The sequence below is a fragment of the Tamandua tetradactyla genome, chromosome 12 (assembly GCF_023851605.1).
Source record: "Tamandua tetradactyla isolate mTamTet1 chromosome 12, mTamTet1.pri, whole genome shotgun sequence".
Classification (NCBI taxonomy): Eukaryota; Metazoa; Chordata; class Mammalia; order Pilosa; family Myrmecophagidae; genus Tamandua; species Tamandua tetradactyla.
The window spans coordinates 81,028,301-81,043,295 of NC_135338.1; the positions used below are offsets into that span (position 1 = coordinate 81,028,301).

Consider the following 14,995-nt stretch of genomic DNA (forward strand, 5'->3'; position numbering starts at 1 on the left):
CCAATCACCTCCTTCGCTGGAAAGCTCTTCCATACTCTCTTCACTTACTGACTCCTCACAGTCCTGGGACCCAGGTCCAACTGATGCTGGAGTTGCTAACAAGACCCACCCAGCAGGGAGGGAATATCGTCCTCTGGGCACCCTGCCCCTGCTAGCACGTGGGGGTGTTCCCCAGTGAGTCTCTGACTCCTGCCTCGACACCAGTGTGCCTCCCAAGCTGCCCGGCTCGCCCCTCACCTGACATGCTCACCTGGGAAGCTACATTTGCCCTGCCTTTTATCTCCTCCAAATTCCCACGGTGCCCAGCTCAGTGCCTTGCCCAAGAAAATGATTCTGGATGAATTAGGGTTCCACCAATGAAAAATGACAGCACTTAAGAGTGTGAGACTAGAGGGGGGGGTATTTTTTCCTCTCTTTTAAAAATTTTTAATTTATTTTGCTTATTCATTTTGGTAAAATGTCATGGTTTTAAATAGGTAACGTATTTATACAGTTCAAGTACAAGAGCACCAAGTAGAAGCCCTCTTCTCACACATGATCCTCAGGCCCCCAGATCTCCTTCCTGGAGGGAGCCTGGGTAATCTGCTTCGTGTACATCCTTGCTGATGCAGTAAGTCCAATTTCAAGCAAATGTACTTGCCTAGTAATTGATCTCCTGTATGTGTCTCCTAGGGCTGCTGTAACAGAGTACCACAAACTGGGTAGCTTGATTTGTCATTTCACAATTCTGAAGGCCAAAAGTCTGAAATCAAAGTGTTGGCCTGGCCAGGCTCCCTCTGAAACCTGTAGGGGAGACACCTTACTGGCCATTTCCAGCTCCTGGTGGTTCCTTGGCATTCCTAGGCTTGTAGAAGCATGCCGTGGATTGAACCACACCCCCCCACACACAAAAAACTTGTTCAAAGTCTAACCCCTGGTCCTGTGGGTGTGAACCCATTTGCAAATAGGACCTTTAAAGATGTTATTAAGGTATGGACTCATCTGTGAATGGGATCTTTGAAGATCCTATTTAGAGGATGCCAAATTCAAGAATGCTGGGCTTTAATTCATATGGCTAGAGTCCTTGTAAGGGGAAGAAGTCGGGACAAAGATATGGATGACTGAGAAGGAGATATAAAAGGCACAAGTGAGAGGCTGGAGAATGAAGCAGATGGTTATGTGGTGGAGGAAGAGGTGCAATCAAGGAAGCCAAGGGTTATCGGTGACCCAGCACCAGAATGCTGCATACTTCACATGAAACATGGCCTGTCCGCACCTTGATGTTGGACTTCTGGTCTCCAAAACTGTGAGCCTATAGATTTTCATTGTTTAAGCCATCCAGTGTGTGGTATTTGTCCTAGCAGCTCTGGTAAACTGAGGCAACGCATCACCTCAATCTCTGCCTCCACCTTCCCATGACCATGTTTCCTCTGTCTCTCACTCTCTTCCTGTGGCATTCTCTGCTCTGAATCTATCTCTGTGTCCAAATTTCCCTCTTCTTATAAGAGCACCCGTCATACCAGATTAGGTCCCGCTTTGATTCAATGTGGCCTCATCTTAACTAATTACATCAGCACAACCATATTTCCAAATAAGATAACTTTTAGGGGACCCAGGGTTAGGACTTGAACATATCTTTTTGGGGGGTACAATTTAACCCATAGCAGCCCCCACCGAACAGAATGGCTGTACTCTAGACATCGGCCCCTGCCTTGCTTTTTAACTCTTTATAGTTTGCTGATCTTTACCAATTGATGTAGAGAGAGTATCTTATTCTCTTTTTTATTTTTCACTTAATTTAATTTGATTTTTTTGCCACAGAACATTCCATTGTTATGATGTTCTATGACACAAATAATAGTACTTTACTGATAGATTGTCTTTTGATATCATAAACAATGTTTGATGTCATAAACAGTGTCTTTTGATATCATAAACAATGTTGCAATAAATAACCTTGAACATGGGTCATTTTGCACATGTTCAAGAAAACCTGTAGAATAAAATCTTAGAAGCACAATTATTGGGTCAAAGGGTACAAGCTTTGTAAAATTCTGATGTTACTGCCAAAATTGCCTTCCATTGAGATTGAAAGCTCCGCCAGCGCTGTTATACAAGTACCCATTTCCTCAAAACCTTAAATATTTTAAATTATAGTAATAATATCCAGTGAATCTTTAAAGTCTACTTGTAGAATTAATATGGTGCATGGCAAACTATCAGCCTGGAGGAGGTGGGATTTTTGAAAGCCTTAACAAACATCTGATCAGAGACTTGCAGACTTGTATAGCTTCTCTAGGAACATCACGTGTACTCCATGGCTCCTATGAGCACTGGTTTTCTTGATGATACCCACATCTGCTGGAAGCATCATTCCACTTGAGAAGACTTCGGTTTGCATGCAAAGCATGAGTTTTGCAATCCCGTGGTAACCACAAATACATAATTCCAAGCCAATTCTCTTTATAAAGAACCAGAGCTAAGGACTTGCATCAACCATTATTGGAGGCAGCTATTCAGATATTATCAGCAGACTTCCTGTGAATGGCACATCCATTTTATCCATGTAAAAGAAAAAACTTTGTTGATGGCTTGGGTATATGTTGTCCTAACTTCCACTTCTTTCTCTTCCAGGGTCAGAAAACTTGGATAGAGAAAACCTTTTGTAAAAGGGAATGTATCTGTGTAATTCCCAGCACTAAAGACCCAAGCAGGTAAATTGGAAGGAGTAATTAAGACATTACCCAAACCAGAGCTTGTCCACCAGTTGCCTCGGGCTGGTTGTTGTGGTGTTTGGAGGTGGGGGGGGGGGGGTTGTTAGAAAGGATAGCCAGAATCTATTCTCCAGAGGAGTCACTAAACAGGAAGTCCCTTGAGCTAATAAGCTCCTGTATTAAAACTCAAACATTCCCAGTAGAGAGTTGCTATCTGACATTTGCCCTCACTGTGCACCCTCAGAACCAGATGGGTCCATAGCTTTCCTCTCAGTCCTTGTAGGATCAAGGAGACAAGGGCTTTAGATAGTGTCCAGAACAACTTCTAGGTCCTTCCATGTGTTTCTTAATGTATTATGGTGAAAATTGACTTCTATTACATGAAAGACCGACAGGTTAAGTGAACTAGATTGAAGTTGATTCTACAGCTCAATGTGTACACAAAATGTCAAACAACTTCATTCGTTTGCATCTGTTAGAAGCTGAACAGAAGGTCTTCTATAATGCAAAAGCCATCAGAGATGAATTTAGTGACTTCTCATCTCTGAGAGTGCAAGCAAAGCAGCTGAGTTGGCAACATGTGATTCACTCATACATTCATGCAATAAAATTCCAGGCAAGTAAAATCATTGACTTGGAAGTGCATGAGTTCTTAGAGATCATATGGTTCATCTTTATCTGACACTTGCAATCACAGCTCCCCACATCCTAAACTGCTCCTCTCTACCCACTGCCCTGCAAGTTACTTGCCCCTGCCGGAAGGCCAGTGGTTATCCCCCAAGGTATGAAATCTATGTCAGGCAACCCCAGTGCTTACAAAAGTCTCATTTTGTAGTTTCACCTAATGGTCCCTCCTTACTTCAGTGCCACCCAAACCCTCCTGACAGACCCTGTCTATGGCTTGTGCCACTGTGCTGCACCCAGCCAAGTGGCTGGACAGCAGAGGGAGCAGAAAAAACATCAGAAGCTCACACCCTTCTGCCAGCTCCACACATACTTTAGCAGGGGCAAGAAAACCTGTGCTACCAAGAAAATAGCTTAGAAAACCTAAGAAACACAGGCAGAAATTTCCAGGCTGACCCCCTGGATCACAGAGAGCCTCCAAGCCGAGGTCACTGCATACAATGCTCACATCCACACACTCACACACCTAGTCTAATAAAGACATCCTCTCTAGTTCCCAAATACACTGGATCCCCAGCACTTTCCCTCTTGGCTACCCTACCACCAGGACTCCTTAGACCCACGTGCTGGTATGTATGATGGTCCACATGGGCTGCTTAGAGGGCCAAACCTTCCCCAATGGCTCTTCATGTCACGGACCCCTGGATTCCAACTGCACTTAGACTTACCACTCCAGCTACTCCTATTCTTCCCAACAGACCTTCCAAGGTGGGTCAAGCCCACTTACATATGTGATAGCCTGAAATGACAGAGTAAGAAATGAAAACCTAGGCCTACTAGGAAAAGAAGCTGGACAAAGGACACACTCAAAGAAGACTACTGAGAGCACAGCCAGAGCACTCAAGGCTGGCTGAGTTATGGGGCAGATGCTGTAGAACAAGATCCCTGAAGCTGGGCTGGGTGATGGTAGAATAGGTCAGCTACCAAAGACAGAAAGAAACAACTATACTTTTGGAGATAGATTGTTAATGTTACCTCTATAAAGAAAGCAATATAAAAATTCAAAAATATTGAAAAATCCTGGATTATTTCATGGGAAGTCAATTCTACTGTTCTGGGGGTATAATGGTACTTTATCACAATCATGTGTTCAGTGATTGCCGCTAAAAGGATGCTTCCAAGACATCAGAGTTAAAACATGCTCAATAAGGAATTTTAACCATCCAGGGTGTTTTAAATAGACTGATGCTTAAATAGATGTGCACTGATTACTGAAAAAGGTGATCGTCAGGACATATCTGCCTCCCATAAAACTGGATAAATGAGATATTCTTATGCCCCTGTTCAGGTGCAACTCACCTGTTCAAGTGAATTAACCTTAGCTAACAGGAAAAAAACTGTTATAGAAAAACTGAGCTTTGCCTTTGCTTTCAGATGTTGCTGCGGTCAGCTCACCAACCAGCACATCCCCCCTCTGCCAAGTTTAACACCCAGCAAAAATGGAGAGGACAGCAAACAGGTGGAGACGCAGCCCGAAAAATGGTCTGTCAGCAAACACACCCAGAGCTACCCAACGGATTCGTATGGAATTCTCGAATTCCAGGGCGGCGGATCTTTCAACAAGGCCATGGTAAGAGGGTTTTAGGAAAGAGGAGTCACTGAGACCACAGCCTCCAATAGAAGCCCAGCTTCCCACACTACCAAACTGCAGCTACCTGGGTCTTTCTTCAGGGATGTTGTTTCAGTTTGCTAAAGCTGATGAAATGCAATAGACCAGAAATGGGTTGGTTTTTTACAATGGGGATTTATTAACTTACAAGTTTACTGCTCTGAGGCAGTGACAACGTCCAAATCAGGGCATCAACAAAACAATAACTTCTCCCCAAAAACCAACTACCAGTGATCCTCAGCTCCTCTGTCCCATGGCCAGGAACATGGTGATGTCTGCTGGTCTCTCCTTCTCTCCCAGGTTTTGCTACTTCCAGCTTCTGGCTTCCTCTCTGAGCTTCTGTGTGTGTATCCTTGTCTCAGCTTTTCTGGCTTTTCTCTCTTTTAACTTCTCTGGGGCTTTTTTTCTGAATTTCATATCTTATAAAGGGCTCTGGTAAGAGGATTAAGACTCACCCTCAATGAGGTGAGTCACATTTTAAGATCATACTCACCCAAAGATCCTACTTACAATGGTTCCACACCCATAGGAATGGATTAATTTAAGAACACACTTTTCTGGGGTCCATAAAGCCTCCAAATCATCACAGATGTGGCTCAAAATATTTCACTGCAAAGCCAAGAGATCCATCTGCACACATGACTTTTTACCTGTGAGATTAGGAAACTGGATGCCCATTATAGAGAATGTAGAGTGTCCTTTAAATCCATACCAAAGTTCCAAACCCACTAACCACCCTCCAATCCACACCTGAAAATAAGTTCCATCTCCAGTGATGGGAGAAAAGTTCTGTTTGTTTTTTTGTTTTTGTTTTTGGTAACCTGTGGACCTGCTGCAAGCTTCTTTAGATGCTTTAGATGGGAAGTCTCTGGAGGGATTTCCCAAATGAAGTCTGTCCACAGCCTCCCCAGGCTGAGATCTATCACATTTGCGTGTGGATAGGGAGTACACTCTGCCTTTCTGATGAGCTCTGACCCAGAGGGGAGGCTTCAGCACTGTGGGCCTTTCCAGCTAATTCTGAATAATATACCTACATGTCCAGCCAGATCATTTTTGCAATTTCATTTTAGCTCACTGTCCTAATATCATCCGTCAAATAAAATCAGGTTTTGTTCAAAATACCACCATAAGCGGTTTTCTGGAATGCACTGGCATGGGCCAAAGAAGCGATTCACAGAGGTCAAATCATATGGACTTTAACCCTTTCTTCACCTTGAGTAGAAGGTCATGTCCAAAGGTGGGCCTGTGACCCCTATTCTCAGCACCCACCCAATTTAACCAGCATGCTACTCACTCGGCAACATCCTTGCCCAATCTGGTTCTAGCAGAGCCAGCTTCAGGACTGCTTCCCCCAAGGTTAGGGTTGCAAGATAAAACACAGGATGCCCAGTTCAGCTTGAATTTCAGATAAATGACAGATGATTTAGTATAAGTATATCCCAAATATTGCATGGGACATACTTACACTATAAGTTCTTCATTGTTTATCTGAAAATCGAATTTACCTGAGCATCTTCTTTTTCTATTTGCTGTGTCTGATAACCTGACTTGACGTGTCCTTCAGTCACTTTGCCACATATTCACGCAGAGAGCCATAGAGGGAAGAGAGAGAAAGCCAGACATTTCTTGCTTGTACATGAACCACAGCATTGTTGCCCTTTGACACAAGAAATAAAACCAAGGAATGGGTGCTCAGTATCATATGCTATTTTGCAGTATATCCGTGTATCCTACGACACCAAACCAGATACGCTGCTTCATCTGATGGTCAAGGACTGGCAGCTGGAACTCCCCAAGCTCTTAATATCCGTGCACGGAGGCATCCAGAATTTCGAGATGCAGCCCAAGCTGAAGCAGGTCTTCGGGAAAGGCCTGATCAAGGCCGCCATGACCACAGGGGCCTGGATTTTCACAGGAGGTGTCAGTACCGGTAATAGCAGCCCCTTTCCCCCTGTGAAAATTTACGTGCCCAGAACTCATTATGGTTCCCAAAGAGCCTGTTAATAATTAAGATTACACACCAAAACATATATCACATCCTGATAAAATTTGTGACAAAAGTGAATAAGTTTCATTCAGTAGCTTGTTTTCTGTTCTTCTGTGATTCATTTCTTAATCAACAAGTGTAATAAGGACACCAATGGTCCACAGTGCCACTCCCCTGACCGGGCAGGGTTCAAATATTATCTTCATTGAGCCTCTTGACAATCTCTCCCCTATCTTATGAGAGAGGAAACTGAGACAGGGAAAGGTTAGGTAACATGCCAGGAAGTCTGATCCTCCACGTTAGCTGGCTGAATGCAGCTAAGGCCTGCCAAAGGGAACTTGGTTACGTTTACCTTGGGACCTTTGAACGGTGTAAAAGAAATCCCAGCACAGTAGCTTTCATTTGGATTTTCCCTTTTCCAGGAGCCCGTGCAGGATGACCACTTACTATGAGCTCCGACTTCCAATGTCCTTTCTTCTCTAGCAATAAAGACCATTATCTCAACCCCCCTCCATAGGGAATTGAGAGGCTCAGAGAAGGGTGCGATGATTGGGAGACGGGCCTAACGTATGACTATGGCTGCTCGCAGGTGTCATCAGTCACGTGGGGGACGCCTTGAAAGACCACTCCTCCAAGTCCCGAGGACGGGTTTGTGCTATAGGAATTGCTCCTTGGGGCATTGTGGAGAACAAGGAAGACCTGTTTGGAAAGGACGTAAGACATTGGCAATTTTTAAAATTCAAGTCTGTATTTCGAGATCATGTTAGATCCACATGCAGCTGTAGGAAACAATACAGAGAGATCATATGTGCCTTTTACTTGTTTCTCCCAATGGTAATATTTTGCAAGACCACATTATAATCCCACAACTGGATATTGATATTGATTCATTCAAGATACAGAATATTCTATCACTACAAGGATTCATTGTGGCTCCCTTTTATACGTGCATCCATCTCCCTGGCAACCACTAATGTGGTCTCCACTTCTAAAATTTTGTTACTCCAATGATGTTATAAAAATGGACTCATATAGCAGGCAAGCTTCTGGTATTGCCATTTTTCATTCTAATTCTCCAGAGATTCATCTAGGCTGTTGCCAGTTAATGTGTCTTTTAACTATTCATTCATTTTTATTGCTGAGTAGTATTCCATGGATAGTGTACCACAGTTTGTTTAACCATTCATCTGCTGAAGGACAGTTAGGTTCTTTCTAGTTTGGGATTATTATGAATAAAACAGTCATAAACATTTGTGTACAGGTTTTCGGGTGGTCATAAGTTTTCATTTCTCTAGGATAAATGCCCAGACATACAATTTCTGTGTCATGATAATCTAAAATGCTAGGTTATCATTATCTAAAATCATTTAATTTTTTTCTTTTTTATATAGGAATCTTTAAAACACACTTCAAAACACAGGCTAGAGAAGTGAGAATAGATTCATATGCACAATTAGATGAAACAGCTGTTATGTACGTACATCTCCCACTTGCTTCCCCCATGACTCTTAACATCTGAGTTCTGCAGCTTTGATTTGTCTTGTGTATTTTTGTCAGGTGACGAGAGTGTACCAGACCATGTCCAACCCTCTAAGTAAACTCTCAGTTCTCAACAACTCCCACACACATTTCATCCTGGCTGACAATGGCACCCTGGGAAAATACGGTGCTGAAGTGAAGCTGCGCAGACAGCTGGAGAAGCATATCTCCCTGCAGAAGATCAACACAAGTAAGTTGTGGAAGGCCACGGCTCCCGTCATTGGAGGCTGCCACCACCATGAGAACCGAGGCTGCGAAAGCAATTGCCCATGGAGCTTGATACTCATCTATCCCTCTGGGGGGTTTTATTTACTTATTTTCATTTTTTCCTTAGAGCATAAAAAATCATGCAGAAAATATAGAGGTCCCATATATCCCCCCTCATACATGCAGTTTTCCCTATTATTAACTTTTTGCATTAATGTGCTAAATTTAATAATTGATGAAACAATATCATTACAATTATATCACGAACTAAAGTCCAGAGGTTATGTTAGGGTTCATTTTTGTGCTACCTGATTATATGTTGTTATTTTTGTTGATATCATCTTTATTGTGGTAACAAAAGTAAACATAACATTTCCCCATTTTAACCACTTTCAAGAATACAATTCAGTGTGTTAATTATATTCACAATATTGTGCTACCATCAACACCACCCATTACTCAAACTTTCCCATCACCACAAATGGAAACTCTGTACCAAGTTTGCATTAACTCCCCATTCCCTACCCCTACCCCTGGTAACCTAATTTCTAATTTCTGACTCTGAATTTGCATCATCTAATTACATCATATCAGTGAAATCATACAATCTTGATCCTTTTGTGTCTGGCCTATTTCACTCAATATGATGTCTTCAAAGTCCATCCATATTGTCACATATATAAAAACTTCATTCTTTTATACAGCAGAATAATATTCCATTGTATGCATACACCAAATTTTGTTTATCCATTCATCAGCTAATGGACACTTGGGTTGCACCTTTGGGTTTTTAAAGTTTTAACCTTGATTCTTGTTAGAGCAACAAAACCTGACTTGCATAGCCTCATTACTTTAGCCACTTTCCAAATCACATTCCTTGAGGTACATTATGATGCTTTGCTCCAAGTCCATAAGGAAGGTTGATGCAATTTTTGTGAAGATGACACAGCCCATTGTGTTGCCTAATGTGTCTTGATATTTGCAATTGTTCTGGTTTGCTGCTTGCTGGAATGCATTATACCAGAAATAGAATGGCTTTTAAAAAGGGGAATTTAACAAGTTGCTAGTTTACAGTTAGAAGGCGGAGAAGATGTCCCAATTAAAACAAGTCTATAGAAATGTCCAATTTAAGGCATCCAGGGAAAGATACCTTGGTTCAAGAAGGCTGATGACGTTCAACATTTCTCTCACAGCTGGAAGGGCACATGGCAAACACGGCGGCATCTGCTGGCTTTCTCCTGGCTCTCTGAAAAGGGACTCGCTCCAAAATGTTTCCTCTTTTAAAGGATTCCAGTAAGCAAACTCCACTTTCAATGGGTAGAGACACACCTCCAAGGAAATTATCTAATCAAAAGTTACCACGCACAATTGGGTGGGTCACATCTCCATGGAAACAATCAAAATGCTCCCACCCAGCAATATTGAATGAGGATTAAAGGACATGGCTTTTCTGGGGTCCACTACAGATTCAAACTGGCACAGCAATTTTTAAATGTTTTAGGAAAAAGAAGCCTCAGTCAGACTTAGGATTCCTTCTATCAGCTGATGAGTATTGCTATCACTAAACATCTTTGTAGCTCTTGGTCTCTCATCCAGACAAAGATGAGGTAGGTAGGGAAACCATCTACTCCAGGGGCATCACCTATGCTGGTCCAGGGGTTCCAATCCAAGGGGAAGCTGCAGCTATCAGAAAAATGCTGAGGTCAGACTAAAGAGAGAGGAACATAAACCAACAAGATGAAACAATAATAACTGATGGGATTAAAATAAGTGATTTACAATGGAGTTGGATTGAGAGCTCAGAAATCAACCCTCACATTTATGGTCAATCAATTTTTGTCAAGTTGGCGAAGAACACTCAATTGGTAAATAAAAGCCTTTTAACAAATGGTGCTGGGAAAACTGGATTTGAAAAATAAAAATGGGGGACCTACACCTCACAATATATACAGAAAACAACTCAAAATGGATTAAAGACCTTATTATAAGAGTTAAAACTACCAAACTCCTAGAAGAAAATGTAGAGAGCAGCTTCAGGACCTTGTGTTAGGCAATGGTTTCTTGTGCTTTGCATCCAAAGCACAACAAAAGAAACAATAGATGAATGGGACCCCATCAAAGTAAAAAAATTTTTGTACAAAGGACTTTATCATGAAAATAAGAATGGCAACCTACATAATGGGAGAGAATATTTGGAAACCATCAGGTAAATGCTTAACATACAGAATATATAAAGAAATCCTTTGACTTAATAAAAAGGCAAACAATGCAATTAAAAAGTGAGCAAAAGACTTGAACAAACATCTTTCCAAAGAAGATATACAAGTAGTCAGCAATCACATAAAAAGACACTCAATATCATTAGTCATCATAGAAATGCAAATCAAATCCACAATGTGATGTTATTTCATGCCCATTAGAATGGGGACTACTTCAAAAATGAAAAATGACATGTGTGGGAGAGGATGTGAGAAAATGGGAGCGCTCATTCATTGTTGGTGCAATGTAAAATGGTTCAGCTGCTGTGGAAGAGAGTTTAGTGCCTCCTCAGTAAGCTAAGTAAAGAACCACCATATGAACAGGCAATTCTAATTTAGATATAAACCCAAAGAATTGAGAGCAGGAACTCGAACAGATATTTGCACACTGATGTTCAAGGCAGCATTATTCACAATTACCAAAAGGTGGAAGCAACCCAAGCAACCCAATCAGCCAATGAATGGACAAATAAAATGTGGTATATAATGGAATATCATTTAGTTGTAAAAAGAAATGAAGTCTTGATACATGTCATAATATGGATGAACCTGGAAGACATCATGTTGAATGAAATAAGCCAGACCCCAAAGGACAAATATTGTATGTTTTTGAAAAATTAGAATGAACAAACCCATAAAGTCAGAATCTAGTATATGGGTTATCAGGGAACAAGGTGGAGATAAGAAATGGGAAATTCACATAAAAATATGCAGAATTCCTAATGAAATGATGGAAATGTTTTGCTAATGGATGGTGGTGATAGTAACAGAATATTGTGAATGCACTGAAATGATTATCTGAATATGATTAAAAGGGGAAATGTTAGATTGTAACAGAATCAATTCTTTAAATCCATGGCAGTACACTACACAAACAGTGGACCATATTAATCATATAATTTAAAAATGTGCTATCATCAATTGTAACAAGCATTCCACACCAATGCAAGGTGTTGGGGGGCGTGGTGTATGAGAATTCTGAATTTTATGCATTATTGTTCTGTAAACAACTTCTGTAATAAAGAAAACAATACAAAAAATTACTGGTTTAATCTCTCAGAATATGTTTATACTCCAACAATTCTTTTTGTCAAACAATTGTTAAATAAACTTAAAGAATATTTTGTTTTTATATTACTGGTGAGATTTTTGCAAGCGATAATCTAGGCCTGAAAAAAATGGTCATCGCAAAACATAATTAAGGTGACAATGATATTGCGAGCACAGTAAAAATGGGGATGGCCTTCTATGCACACCTCGGAATTTCCAAGAATCTGATTTGTTGATACATTGGTTAATGACTGTATTTTATGTGCTCACAGTTTTAATTTTTCTGGACTTGTAAGATCACATCCCACCCAGCTTCATCTGGCCGTGTGACCTGTGGGCTTCCCTTTGTCATCCTTTGCCTAGGGTTCTGAGTGGGGCAGGGACAGCAAAGGGGTGCTCAGTGGTCACCTCCACAACACAGCTTTGGGGAGCCCAGCTTAAGACGAGAAGAACCAATTCCACTTTGTTCCTAGATAAGAAGGCAGTTTGGCCACCATATTTCTTTTTTTGGGGGGTGCATGGTCCGGGAATTGAACCGTGGCCACCATATTTCTGAAGCTTTAAATGGGATGGATATCTGAGAGCCCAGTCAACATTTTTTTTTATTAGAGATGTTGTAGGTTTACAGAAAGAGCATCCATAAAATACAGTGTTTCCATATAGCGCCTTAGTATTAACACATTGCTTTAGTGGGGTATTTTTGTTGTAATTCATGAAAGAACATTTTTATAACTGCATGTACTATTAACTATAGAACATTGCTTATAATAAAGTTTACTATTTATGTTGAACAATTCTACTTTTTTTTTGGTGGTGATGGTGCATTGTCCTGGAAATGAACCCGAGTCTCCCTCATGGCAGGCGAGAATTCTACCACACTGAACTACACTTGTACTACCCTGTACAGTTCTATTTTTAAATTTTTATTTTAGTAAAAATTTTCCCCTTTTAAGCACATGCAAATATATAATTCAGTGCTGTTAAGTATGTTCACAATGTTGTGCTACTATCACCACCATCCAGTGCCTACGCTTTTCCATGAAATAGAAACTGTATGCAATTTAAGCATTAATGCTCCATTCCTTACTTCAACCCAGGCCCCTGGTAACTTATATTTTAGTGAGATCATACAGTTTTTGTTGTTTTGTGTCTAGCTTATTTCTTCAAGGTTCATTCATGGTGTCACATATATTACAACTTCATGACTTTTTATGACTGAATAATATTCTATTATATGTACATACCATATTTTCTTTATGCATTCTTTGGTTGATGGACTCTTCGGTTGCTTCCATCTTTTGGCAATTGTGAATAATGCTGCTAAGAACATCATGCTATGAACATCAGTGTGCAACTATCTGTTCAAATCCCTGTTTTCAATTCTTTGGGGTATATACCTAGAAGTGGGATTGCCAGGTCATGGGAATTCTATAATTTTTTCAGAAATCACCAAATTGTCTTTCACAGTGGCTACTCCAAAAATGAGTAATTTTCTATTTATAGTAGCCACTCTGGTGGATACGAAATGGTATCTCATTGTGGGTATCTCTTTGATAGCTAATGATATTGAGCATTTTTTCATGTGTTTTTTGGCCTTTTGCATATCATCTTTGGAGAAATGTCTATTCAAGTCTTTTGCTCATTTTAAATTGAGTTGTTTGCCTATTGTTGAGATGAAGAATTTCTTTATATATTCTAAATATTAAACCCTTATCAAATATATGGTTACCAAATATTTTCTTGTGTTAAATAGTTTGTCTTTTTACTTTTATTGTGATGACCTTTGATGCATGAAGGTTTTCAATTTTGATGAGGTCCCATTTGTCTATTTTTTCTTTTGTTGCTCGTGCTTTGAGTGTAAAGTCTAAGAAACCATTGCCTAACACTAATTTCTGAAATACTTCCCTATGTTTTCTTATAGTAGTTTGATAGTTCTAGCTCTTATATTTAGGTCTACCATCCATTTTGAGTTGACTTTGTACATATGTACATCCAGTTTTCCCAACACCATTTGTTGAAGAGACTATTCTTTCCCAATTCAGTGGACTTAGCACCTTGTCAAAAACCAGTTGGCTATTAATACGAGGGTTGATTTCTGAGCTCTAAATTTGATTCCATTGGTCTGCATGTCTTCCTTGTACCAGTACCATCATGTTTTTGATTAATGGCTTTGTAAGAAGTTTTAAGATAGGGACGTATGAGTTCTCCAAGTTTTTCAAGATGGCTTTGGCTATTTGGGATAACATACACGTCCATATAACTTTGATGATTTGTTTTTGCATTTCTGCAAAGAAAGTTGCTGGAATTTTTATTGGGATTGTTGAATATGTAGATCACTTTGGGTAGAATTCATGAATTTAAAAAATTTTTAGTCTTCCAATCCATGCACATGGAATGTCCTTCCATGGAGTTAGGTCTTCCTTGATTTCATTTAGCAATGTTTTACAGCTTTCTGTGTACTAGTCCTTTATATCTTTGGTTAGATTTATTCTAGATATTTTATTTTTTTAGTTGCTATTGTAAATGGAATTTTTTCTTAATTCCTTCTTCAAATTTTGCATTACTAGAGTATAGAGACTCTACTGATTTTACATGTTTATCTTGTATCCCACTTTGCTGATTTCATCTATTAGTTACAGTAGCTTTGTTGTGGATGTTTCCAAATTTTCTGTATATAGGAACATATACAGAACATATATGCAGAACATATTCCTTTCCGACTTGGATGCCTTTTATGTCTTTCTCTTGCCTAATTGCTCCAGCGTGAATTTCCAGTACAGTGTTAAATCACACTGGTGACAGTGGGAAGCCTTGTCTTGTTCTTGATCTTAGAGGGAAAGATTTCAGTCTTTCAGCATTGAGTATGATATTAGCTGGGGGTTTTTCAAATATGCACTTTATCATGTTGAGAAAGGTTCCTTCTATTCCCTAGTTTCTAAGTGTTTTGTTTTGTTTTGTTTTGTTTTGT

The 14,995-nt window shown here is 40.1% G+C and overlaps 1 protein-coding gene across 1 annotated transcript in view; it reads left to right on the forward strand.

Moving 5' to 3' along the window:
* Positions 1-14,995, forward strand: part of TRPM1 (transient receptor potential cation channel subfamily M member 1) — a 115,896-nt gene that overhangs the window by 19,136 nt on the left and 81,765 nt on the right. Inside the window, exons 2-6 of the mRNA XM_077122326.1 lie at positions 2,614-2,693; positions 4,752-4,947; positions 6,703-6,916; positions 7,563-7,687; positions 8,531-8,702. Of these exons, the coding sequence (XP_076978441.1) occupies positions 2,614-2,693; positions 4,752-4,947; positions 6,703-6,916; positions 7,563-7,687; positions 8,531-8,702 (787 nt within the window). The remainder of the gene's footprint in view (positions 1-2,613; positions 2,694-4,751; positions 4,948-6,702; positions 6,917-7,562; positions 7,688-8,530; positions 8,703-14,995) is intronic.